This window comes from Arachis hypogaea, chromosome 13 (genome assembly GCF_003086295.3).
Source record: "Arachis hypogaea cultivar Tifrunner chromosome 13, arahy.Tifrunner.gnm2.J5K5, whole genome shotgun sequence".
Classification (NCBI taxonomy): domain Eukaryota; kingdom Viridiplantae; phylum Streptophyta; class Magnoliopsida; order Fabales; family Fabaceae; genus Arachis; species Arachis hypogaea.
In genome coordinates, this window is record NC_092048.1 from 93225627 (window position 1) to 93237938 (window position 12312).

At 33.8% G+C, this 12312-nt stretch overlaps 1 protein-coding gene across 1 annotated transcript; it reads right to left on the bottom strand.

The window, feature by feature from the left end:
- Positions 1-6273: 6273 nt before the first annotated feature.
- On the bottom strand, positions 6274-8662 carry LOC112735965 (probable methyltransferase PMT18). The gene is made up of 5 exons (XM_025785364.2): positions 7976-8662; positions 7687-7897; positions 7177-7474; positions 6611-7075; positions 6274-6508 (listed from the first exon to the last, which is right to left on the bottom strand). Exons 1-5 carry the CDS (start codon positions 8660-8662, stop codon positions 6274-6276), a joined length of 1896 nt encoding a protein of 631 aa, XP_025641149.1.
- Positions 8663-12312: the final 3650 nt, after the last annotated feature.

Here is a 12312-nt window from a genome sequence, read left to right on the forward strand (position 1 = left end):
CCCATGTTATTAGCCATTTTGGATCTTTTTTTCAAATTGTAAAGTTTGACCTTTTTAAAACCAATATTTTGATACCAATAGAAGGTTTGTGAATGGCCTAGAAAACAAAGGTTAAATCTATGGCATCCTTTTTAAAATTTTTTTTGCTTTTATTTCTGATTAAAATAGGAATTTAGTTGCTGATACGTCTGTTAAGTTGAGATTCAGGAGACAATTTTATTTTGTCTCTTCACGATGCATTCAAGAATAAAGCAACTCTTTATTTTTGAATATATGTTGTAAACTCTAGGGGTGTGTATGGCCCGGCCCGATCCGAAGACCCGGCCCGGTCCCGAACACTTTAGGGGCTAATTTGGTGTGATTTCATCGGGTCTAGGGCCAGGTATGGGTCTCAAAAATAGACCCGGTCATTATTTCGGGTCGGGTCCGAGCCATAGCTCGGGTCACCCGAAATCGGCCCGGTGGCCCGGTCATCATACATAATTAATATTTTGTGTTATTAGTGATGGATTATTATGTGAAATTTAAGTGTTGTAAACCTTAATATTTTGTGTTATTAGTCATTATATATAAGACTATAAGTTAATATTTTATGTTTAAAATGCATAAGACTTTAAACTAATTCATAATCTTGTGTTATTTGTATTGATTTAAATATTTGGTGTTATTAGGCAATATTAGTATTGATTATGGTTATGCTTTAATTTTAGAGAAGAGTTGGTTCTTATTATATTTTTCTAAGTGAATTTTACCATGTCAAATAATGATTGGAGTCTTGAAAATTTGGATATTTTTACATGCTAACTTACAAGAAGGTATCAAGGTAATATAATATTAACGGCCCGGTTTTCACCCGGTTTTTACCCGGTATAATCGTGGCCCGAAAGTATATAGGTTTCATCGGGTCTAGGGTCGGGTTCGGGTCTAACAAATAGGTCCGGTATATATTTCGGGTCGGATCTGGATCACATCAAACCCGACTTCACCCGGCTCATGCACATCCCTAGTAAACTCTATGAAATTAGCGAATAATTAATCAATAAATTATTTTTAATCAAAAAATTAGAAATATAAATTTTATAGTAAAATAAGATAGAGCTAATTAAAACAAGAATTTGATACTAATTTCAAAAAATTTGTCTCAAGATTGGGCCGAACGAACCGAACCCGACAAACTGGGCCCAAGGTCCAGTTCAACCCAACAACACTTAAATGAACACAACTTCCCTTCCTCCTTTCTCTTCGTTCTCACTGGAAACATTTTTGGAGAAGGGAAGAAGAACTCAAAACCCTTGCTTTGATTTCAATCACCCATATCTTTTCGCTCCGAGTTCCGATCACCGCACCGTTTGCGGCCACGCGTCTGCGGCATCAAGCTCTACAAAGTTCGGTAACTAATTCCGATAAGAAATCTCATCTCACATCTTAGTCTCTCAATTCCCATGATTTTTGAAAATTATGCACGTGGGTGTTGAGATTGTGGTCTTTTTATGTTATAGGATCTAATTAGTTCGAAAAAAATATTCAATCTTGCCTCATTGGTACTTGGATAAAGTGAGAGTCCTGAACTCTAGCTAATTCTTTGATTTTGTATGTTGGGTATTAAGTTTTGGATATATATATATATAATATATAGTTGAGCTTGTACTTGTAAAGTAGGATCTTGTAAAGGTTGAAGATCAGGTTGTATCATTTGGACATTTACTACTTGTATTTGTGATTGTATAGCATGAAAATGTATCATACTTTGCACATGAAGATAATGCATCCTTCTAACATGATGAATACGTTTATTCTTGGTGCTTTCTCTAATGGTTTTTATTGATTTTATGGTTTTAATTTGTTGTAGAAACTTTTTAGTTCTAATAATTTTCTTATTTATCTTCTTTATCTCTACTGTTAATTCTGAAGATTCAGTTATTAATTCTCTTATTTTCCTTCTTTCTCTTACTTTCATTTTTCTTCTAACAAGCTTTAAAGAAGTAAGTCTTTTTTGAAACTCTTTCATTTTATAAGAATAGAAATAATAACTAAGATAATAAAGAAATTATAAGAAAAGAGAGCATAAGATAGTAAGCTTACAGAAATGAACTTGTACTATTATTGCTTGCAAAGTTGATACAAATTTGATGATAATTACAAATATTTAGAGAATTTTATGAAGTAAGAAGACATAGAAGTAGAGAGAGTTCTTGAGCTTTCAAGTATTTGATGATTGGGAATGAATGAGGCCTTAGGTATTTATAGACCCCAAATGATTACTATTTGGCTACTATTTACCGATAGTACTGTTTGCTTTTACTGTTTGCCGACATTTACTATTTTGTCGACATTTACTATCTGCTTTTACTGTTTGCCAACATTTACTGTGTGCCTTTTTTTTTACTGAGATCATTTTCTCTATGATTAGATTTTTTACATGAATTTCATATACAGTTTTTACTACATTTCAAATGGGACTTGGGAGTCTTGATAGTAATGAACCGGGCTTGACTGGACCTCTTCGTCTTCTCCAAGAGGTACGGCTTGTATTGCTTGTAGAGAGCTTTGGATATCTTCCTCTGAGGTTGCTGCCGCTAGGGCTGCCATAATTTGTCGCTTCTGTGCTAAGAATTGTCTCTTTTTTATAAGCTATTTGCTCATTGGTGGTGCTTGAGGCTGTTATTGCAGGACGCTTTTGTGACGTTGTTAACCATTGATCAATAGCTCTTTTTCTTAGCAAATTTATATCATATTTGTTCTACCACTTTATTTTTATTACTCTTACCAAATATTGTATGCTTGAACATTCTTCATATGCTACTGAATCATATTCCCAAGTCATAATCCAGCTTATTCCCATAACTGCTATAAATGAAATGAATTTGTACTCTTGTAAGAATGATGACTTGCTTTTAAAATATTCATACGCCAGGCTGGCTTCTTTTGGGAAGAATGCTTCTATTGGTCTAAAATTCTGGAACCATGATTGGAACCATTTTCAAAAATTGCAATGATATTCCATTTCTGAACCAAATGAACCAAGAATGGGGACTTGGTGATAGGAATAAGATATGATTCCATACTTCTTGGTAATCATAATAGGGATAGCTCTGAGGTTCAAATTTCAAAGAGAAATTTTTAGACTGATATGGAGGTAATTCCCATTCTTGTAGAGATAATATTTTCATGATTTTTATTTTTGAATAAATGGGCTGTTTGGTGTTGGAATCTCTATAATGTGTCAACTCAACAGATCCGGTGTCTACTAATATGAATTCATAGAATTTTTGAGTTTTTTGTGGGTTAATAGGAATATAATAGAAAGTATTTGAAAAAATAGTCTTGTATAGGATTTTCCTATCTTTTTTGAACCACTCTTTTTCGATGGTTAATATTTTAATAGGATTGGGTTTTTCATAGTAAGAAAATTGTTCTTTCAAGGATTGAGTATTATAGAGATCTGATGGTTGTAATAATGTGAATTTATTAGTAGTAATTAAAGAGCTCTTAGATGGTGATGATGATAATGATGCTTTTACAACCTGTGGCATAGTCATAGGTCTTAATGATAATGGTTTTGCTGGTACAAGAGTAATAGGTAATTTTCTTTTCTTTCTTTCAATATTATTATGTATATATTTTATTTTAGAAGTCGTAATACTACACCACCTTTATTTTATGGCTTAAGCGTAAAGCTCTGTGTGGTAGGGTGTTATAGCTGTGACTTCCGAAAAATATGCAATGCAGGAGACACGTTTATTTTGTCTCTTTACGAAGTGAAACAGAAGAAGAGTAGAGAAGAAAAAAAAATCACACAGCCATGTATCATGGTTCAATCATCTTGTGCAATGTGACCTACATCCATTCTCCCCCACAATAATGGAAGAATTTTCACTATCTTTTACAAAGATTACAAAATACCAATTTCTCTAAAATTCAACCCGATCCTATCTAAAACAAATCTATTTTCTATCAAGCTAGATTTGGCTAGGTTCACTCCCTAAACTTGCAACCACTAAGTGCTTATCCAACTTAGCAAGAGAATCTCCTCAAAATCATGTGTTCAAAACAGAAAAATATACAAAAGAGTTTTGACATAATTTTTTGATTTTTTTTCTTGATAACTCTCTTTGTCTTTTTTTTCTCAATGGCTTTTACTGATACCTTCGTTAATGTTTTTTTTTTTTTTATTGAAAAGAAACAAAGAAAGATGAACACTAAAGAATAGAAAATTTAATGTAAATTCATGAAGGAGAAAAAGGGTTAGGTTGAAAGTTATGAAGACCCAAACTTATGTGCTCACTCCTTGAATCAATCTCTGGCCCTTTACTCCGTTAATAGAAGAGTAAAGTTTCTAAAGCTTAAAACTTAATTTTTTCAAGGATTTGAGCCATTCATCAAGACTTTGACTCCATGTTTAGTTCTTGATCCTTAATTTGTAGCAGAGTTCATAATCTCTATTTTCTTTAAACTTTTCGTTTAGTGCATGAAAAAAAAAAGACATTCTGAACAAGCAACAATGAAGCATAAAGATAAAATAATTTTTTGAATCATCTTCGAATGTGATCTTTACTTTTGAGTCTTATCAATTGACTTTTTTCTTCTTTTCCTTTTATTTTTTGATTTTGGTAATCATTTTTTTTATTTATTTATTTGAGTCTTGATCAGAGTTACTTTTTCTTGCTTACTCTTGAAAGTAATCACGTGGGTAGAGAAAAAAGAAAAAAACTATTTTAGTTTCAATCAAAATGCATTGTTATGGTTAATGATAAGCAACTATTCTCTTGAGCTATTAGTGAATAAATAAATGCTTACCAGCCTAAACTACTATTGAACCTAATTAACTTGTTATTAAGCCTAATTTAATTTTTAACCCAAAATAATAATATTTAGTTATCCTCCAATAATGGTTATTATTTTCTTAAACTCAACCGTTCGATAAACCTATATTTTAATTCTTTAGACCCAATTCATAAGGGTGCCAGAACCTGTGTTCATATATGTTAATTAATTATTAATTATTGTTTGGTTTAAACTTAATTTTAATATTTTGGAATTAATTTGTAATATAATTTTCAGATAAAAATAAGAATAATTATCTAAATCAATTTTTAAAAATTTTAAAAATTGACATTTTAACTTTTAAGAAAAATTAATACACAGATTAATCTCCAAGATTTTATTCCAGCAGACAAATTAATTCTCAGTTCATTTTTCGACAAAATAATTATCCATATCGGTCCCCAAAAATTTTAAAAGCGAACATTTTAGTCCCTAAAAAAAATTAATACACAGATCAATTTTCAACGTTTTTTTTCGTTAGACATAATAATCTTTCATCCAAAGAAAACAAAATAATAATAATAATAAAGATTATTCTACAAAAAATTCAAAGTTGAAATCATTTGATATTTTTGTATTTAATATAATAAAAAATGCCTATTTTAAAAAATATATTTGTATTAAAAGAAAATGTTTTGATTTGGATTTCAAAACATCATTATTCACCTTCCTTGTTTCTAACAAAAAGAGTGTATTAATATGCTAGTGTCATCGTCCACATGCACAAAGCTAAGTAATAATAATAAAGGTCGAAATATAGTACAAGTAAAATGGATCGGAGACTATTATGTCTCACAGAAAAAAACGTTGGGGATTAATTTGTGTATTAATTTTTGTTGAGTCTAAAATGTCCGCAAATTGGGGACTGATTTGTCTGCCGGAATAAAACTTTAGAGATTAATCTGTGTATTACTTTTTCTTGAGGACTAAAATGTCCGCTTTTAAAATTTTTGGGACTGATTTAGGTAATTACTCTAAAAATAATATATTTAATCAATGTTGTGAATTTTACTTAATTTTAAATATGATTCCTTTCCATTAATGTGCTTCAAGAACGACATATAAAATTTTGAGTTACTTTTCCTTTATGGAACCGGTACTTGAAGCTGATGAGTTGTATAGATATCCTTAATTGGTAATTTAAATATACAAGTTTGGTGATTCTTGGGGTATTTCCAGCTACCGTAAATTCACTTGGTGTTTTGTGTTTGATGTGAAAAGAAATGATCCATCTTTTTCCACATTAAAGAACACTTGTCTTTAATCAGAGAGCATCATTCTGCAATTATCTTCCTGAGTGTTAAAGTGTCTTTAATTGGTGCAATCTAATAAAAACGAGAAGAGGGCAAGAAGGAAAACTGCCAAAGTAAGTATCTATCTATTTTAATTTCTCTAAGAGGTCAAAACAAAAAAAGGCGAACAAAGATGTGGTAATAACAACACTACATATTAGTTTTGAGATTGATTCTCATTAGCTTCCCCAGTCCAGTAAGTCTTTTCAGCAACAAGAATCTTTTCTGGGTTGAAAGGTCCACTTTCATGATCCGTTATACTACTTTTCCATCTCATTGCATCAGTAATGCTTTTAATCTTCACCAGAAGCTCCACTCCTTCTCTTAATATCACAGTACCTTCTGGCCTTAGAATTCTGTCCATCTCCAATAGTATCAGAGTAATGTTGCACCTTCCACACACAAGAATTACCATACATATCATATCAGTCAAAGAAACACACGATTAATTAATGCCATGGATCATATCATATGTTCAAATGTATGCTACTTACCTATCCTGATATATGCTGAAAACGCCACTGGCATGGATCATATCATATGTTCTTGGATAAGTTGAGAAAGCTTCACACCAATCATGGTAAGTCCCAATAAAACCTCGTTCATAAATTACACCTAGAGTGTCATGGTCTGAATTTGGTGGAACCACATTCATAACCCACACTGGATACTTTGACATAGCTGCAGCAAATCCACCAAGATAAGCATTCATATCCATCACATTCCTATATTTTCCTTGGGTGAGAGGAGCAAGACGCCGGTAGCGAGCTATCCTGTCCCTCCACATATCATTATCACTTCTGAATTTCTCCGCATTGATACCCGGAATGGAACCGCTGCTAATCCGAGGAGGAAGCGTGAATGCTCGCTTAGGCCATTTCTCAAGCTCTCCCCCAGACACTTTGTCTGATCTTGTAACTTCTGGCAATGGAGTTATGCATTTTTCCAATTCTTTGTACCTTTGAAACAAAGAAAAATGGTATGAACACAAGTGAGAAAATAAGCCAAGACACAATCATACATGAACTTATTAGTTATTACAATGCAAACAAGTACCAACCAAGCTATGTCAGGATTGTCCCCTTGGCATATGTGTGGTGTTTTGAAAACCTTTCTGCTCTTAACACATTCATTGTGATTGATAGGCTTTTGCCAAATTGCAAGATCATCCTTCTCAATAAGTTTCTTCCAACAAATACTTGCTGCTACCCGCTCTATTTCATCTTGCTCTCTCTTCAAATCTTCTTGAGTTCTCTCCCATCCTTTCCAGTGTTTCTGCCATCGAATAGGTGGCCCAGAAAGAACCCAATAACCTCCTGGCCTCAGGATTCTATCCACTTCAATCAGATATAGTCCATCTGTGACAATCCAATTTAAAGATGTTACTTATAACATGCATGCAGATAAAAATGGAATCCAAGCAAAGATGTTACACATTTTCAGTCATTCTTGATTAATGTCACAATACATGATTGCCTAAGTTCTAAATTGTAATGCCTGGCAAATAACAAATTAATGAAATTATCGGTAGCATTATAGCAACAAGTGGACCATGATAATATGAGAATACCATATTTGCCCCAAGGTATGAGACATCGAGAACAATGAGCCATGTCAAATGCCCTTGCCGGGTATGGAAGCCTCTGTGAACCCATGATGCCAATCATAGCAGGAACTCCTCTCTCCAATGCAAACTGGACCTGAGCTTCGTGTGTGTCTCTTGGTGCAAATGACATTGCTATGATGTCCCGTTTCAAAAGATAAGCACCCCAACTTGCTACCTTTACGTGTTATAAAGAAAGTATTAACTTGGACATGAATAAAAAAAGTATGATGATAAATATATTGATTCAACTTACACCACAGCCTGTATCGATTGCAGTTCTGATATGACCACTCTTGAGGGGAATAAGCTCATTAATTTCATCAATGTATGCATCGGCACCACGGGGAAACATGGTGCCTCCACCAGGGAATCTGAAGCGGTCACCCTCGACCTGAATCCAATTTTGAATGGCCTTCTCAATGCTAAGCTCTTTGTGAGGGATGTTATCATACCAAGCATAGTCTCTGCTTTGAGGCCACCTGAAAGGAGGCTTATAATTTGGTGGAGCAGGTATAAGACAATACATAAGTTCATCCTTTGCAGGGCAATGCCTCTCCCTATACTTCAACATGTTCCGGTCGTATCTCCGCCCTCTCGTTTGATCTTGGCACGGAGTATATTCACTGTATTTCATGTCACATGGTGGGAATTCTTGCACTCCTGAAGAACTATTGAGATCAAGTTGATGGTGACTTTCAAAGTCTAGATTTGAAGAAGAAAATGGTGATGCTTTGGAAGCTGAAGATGATGATCCTCCTTCACAACCCACTTTTGCGACTGTGTCATATTGGCCTGTGGTTGGTGTTGGAGTACTCTTCCATGAACCCATTATATATGACAAGATACATAACCCACTAACCCCTAGAATCCATGTGATTCGGTTTCTCTTAGCATCAAGCGGACCATGATGTTTCGGAGATCCATTGTAATCCTTGGCCATTTTTTTCCCTTTAGTTTTGTGCTCTGAATAAATTTTCAAATAAACAAATAACATTAGTCCATGTTCACAACTTTTAGACAGATGAAAGCTACAACAACTATAATCTTTTTCTTTCTTTCTTCGTGCATTTGAGATGCGTCAATTATACTCTAGTTGAAAGAAAAGTCTAGGGACCAACAACTTCATTGAATTCTGGTCAGTATATAACCAGCAAAGAAAAGTGAGCTATTGGATGAAATCTCACACCAATCTCACACCATTAAAATTATCATTGATGGTTGTTTGTTGGCTATAAATCATAAAAATTGCTTACTCCTAGCACTCCTCATAGTTTAATTCGGGAGGAAAACCATAAAGTTGTAATGCCCAAGTTGCACGAACCATGCACTGTTCTATGCATTTGACATAATATTACCAGTGAATTAATTAGCATAGTAGACGTGATTAAAAAGGGAATACCTCAGATTTAAGTGGAAATTACACTCTTGAATGTAATCTTCACTCATTCATACATGATAATTTTTATGTTCAAAAGTAAAGGTTGAACGGAAAAGAAAAAGAAAGTGACGTAATGTTAGAGGGATATGATGATATTGATTGTGAAGAAGAAAAAAAAAATAATAATAAAACTGAAAAGGAAAAAAGGTAGACAGTAAAGGAAGGTGTAGTGAGTTAGTCAGTTATCTATTAATATTTATTTTTTGCATGTTTCCTAACTTGTAGTTGATCGAGAGACATGAAACAAGTTATGGCTTGAAAAGAAAGACGTTAAGTTGGATCTAGTCAATATGGCAAAGAAAGATATACACAATGTTAATACGAGATTTTATAGCCTCAGATTACTCTTCTTTCACCCATTCTATATGGATTGCGGATCACTCTTGTCTTGTCTTGTTCCTAAAATGTGTCAAAATGTTTACGTCAACTACCAATATAAATCGTTATATTATAGAAAATTTATTGGGTATACCATGTACTTTTTTGGAATTTTAATGTTACTTGTACGATCAAATTGTCAATAAAATTTTTGTTTTGTAGTCCCTCATCAAATGACAGATGCAACCCTCTAGTAAGAAAGAAAAAGATAAGATCCGCTAACTTTAAAAATGGCTCTGCAAATAAGTGTTGACATGGAAGGACATGCTAAACAAGAGTTTGATGAAGAGCCATTTGATAGGTGTTTTTCTTATATATATATTTTGGGTAATTAAAAAAATTACTGTACAAAAAATTTTAGTAATTAACATTATTTTTATCTTATTTTTAAATTAATTTTAGCTAATTCTTTTATAATAAAAATGTTAGCAACCATCAGTTTCATAAGATATTAATGGGTCAAATTTTTAGTGAATGGATTAGGTGTAAAAGTATTTTTTTAGGATAAAAACTTTTTTTTTTTTGAATCAAAGGGAGCTCAACACAGCAGAGTGGAGCAGATAGCAAAGTTATAGTAAGAATAAAACAAGATAACATACAACTCCTAGACACTGTGACCCGGCCATCAACACCCAAAGGGCTCAGCACCACTCCATTCTTCGTAGAACGTAAACGATCTGTTGATAATGTCCCCTACTCTTGAGCTCTTATTTCGGAAGAGCCTGTCATTCCTTTCTAGCCAAATTGTCCAGATAACAGCAAAGAATCCAGTGAACCATCTCTTCCTATCTACCTTCCTTCCTAGAAAGCTCGTCCAACTCTCAAAATGTTCCTTCAAAGTACCCGGAAAGCTCCACCTTTGTTGAAAGGCCATTAGTCAAGCACACCACACCTGCCATGTAATCTCACAACTAAGAAACAGATGATACGCGGTTTCCACAGGCTTACCACAGAGAAGACACCTATTGTCCTGCTGGTCAATAACCCGTAATCTGCACAGTCGATCCTTTGTGTTGACCCTTCCGACTAACGCAAACCAAGAAAGGAGTTCAACTCTCGGGGGACAAATCCTTTCCAAACAGCACTAGTGAAGCTATAGCTGGTAACCTCCTCCGGTAGGACTTCCTCCTGCATCACTCGCACAAAGGATTTTGTTGAGTAGTCACTTGTTTTATCAAATTTTCATACCACACTATCTTCCCTCCCATTTGTAAGCTTGAATGACTGTAAGATCTCATGAAGCTGGTGTACTAAGTCCAACTCCCATTGGAACAACTCTCTCCTCCACTGGAAACTCCAAATCCACACTAGCCCATCCCAAAAGCCACAGTCTGCTGTCACAGATTCATGAAGAGTTGAGACCGAGAAAAGCCTAGGAAACATATCTTTCAATACTCCAGCCGGTAGCCATCTATCCTCCCAGAATCGGATTGTTCTGCCATTCCCTAACTCCATCGACAACCCACTGATCATCTGATCTCTCAGCCCCGGCTTACTAACTTGTAGCTGGCATATATCCTTCCAAGGACCCCCTCGCGTGGGAGTAGGCTGTCCTCCCACCATTCTTGCAGGATGCATATTATTACAAGAGCACACCACTTTCTTCCATAAGGGACAGTCTTCTTTCGAGAACCTCCACCACCACTTAAACAGCAATGCAGTATTTCGAATCACCGCATCCCCAACTCCCAACCCACCTGCCTTCTTTGGAGCCATAACCACTTCCCACTTCACGAGCGATACCCCGTATCTCCCATCCTCAGTACTCCACAGGAACCGTCGTTGCAGGGAAATCAGCTTCTCTGCCACTGTCTTTGGCATCTTATATAAATTGAGGTAGTAAATCGGCAAGCTACTAAGCACCGCCTTAATTAGGACCAGCTTACCTGCTTTGTTAAGAGTTTTTGCTTTCCACAAACTCAGTTTGTCTTCCACCTTATCAATCACCGGTTTTCATGTCTTAACCAGTCTCGGATTTGCTCCCAGGAGAATGCCCAGATATCTGACTGGTAATGAAGCCTCTTTACAACCCAGTAACCGACACATCCTCCGGACCCATATCCTCTCACAGCCTCTTTTCGAATTAAGGATGAAAACTTTTTAAAATAAAAAAAATTGGTAAAGTGAGCAAGTGAGGAGTTAATCACTCTTAAATTAAAATAGTAAAATATATTTTATAAAAATTATAAATTTAATAGTGATTAACTCTTCACTTTATTAATTTTATCACTTTAAAAAAAATAAATTCTTTTTTATTATATATCATATTGTTTAAAAAATCTCACAAAAAATACCTCTTATTCGTTGGAATACTTTTATTCGCCAGAACATGCTAAAGAGGTAAAAAGTAAAAACATATGCAATGGTTTAAATATTAATTTTTAATGCTTCAAGTCAACTATTAATTTATAATTTGATAAATATATCAATTAATTTATTTTAAAAGATGAACAGATTAAAATGACTGGTAAAAAATAAAAAAATCATATTTACAACAATGTCACAGTAACATTTGCAAGAAAACTCCCTAATCTTTCTTTTATGTATTTCTCTTCATGTAGATAATATATTACTAATTTATAATTATTAATATTACTAACACTTAATATAAGTGCAGAACACATTAATATATATTATAAAAATATTATATATATATATTATTTTATATATTTTTAATATATATTTTGTATAAAGTTAATTTAGTGACTAATTTTAAATATGTATATAGTATAATTGTATAGTTTATTCATGATTATCAATACAAGTTTAAAATT

Bases quoted from the DNA above. Each gene is read 5' to 3' on its own strand.
- LOC112735965 (XM_025785364.2), bottom strand. From the start codon at position 8,662: ATGGCCAAGGATTACAATGGATCTCCGAAACATCATGGTCCGCTTGAT. The intron at 7,475-7,686 runs GTATTCTCATAT...GGATTGTCACAG, and splicing joins CATACCTTGGGGCAAATATG to ATGGACTATATCTGATTGAA. The intron at 6,509-6,610 runs GTAAGTAGCATA...TGTGTGTGGAAG, and splicing joins TTCAGCATATATCAGGATAG to GTGCAACATTACTCTGATAC.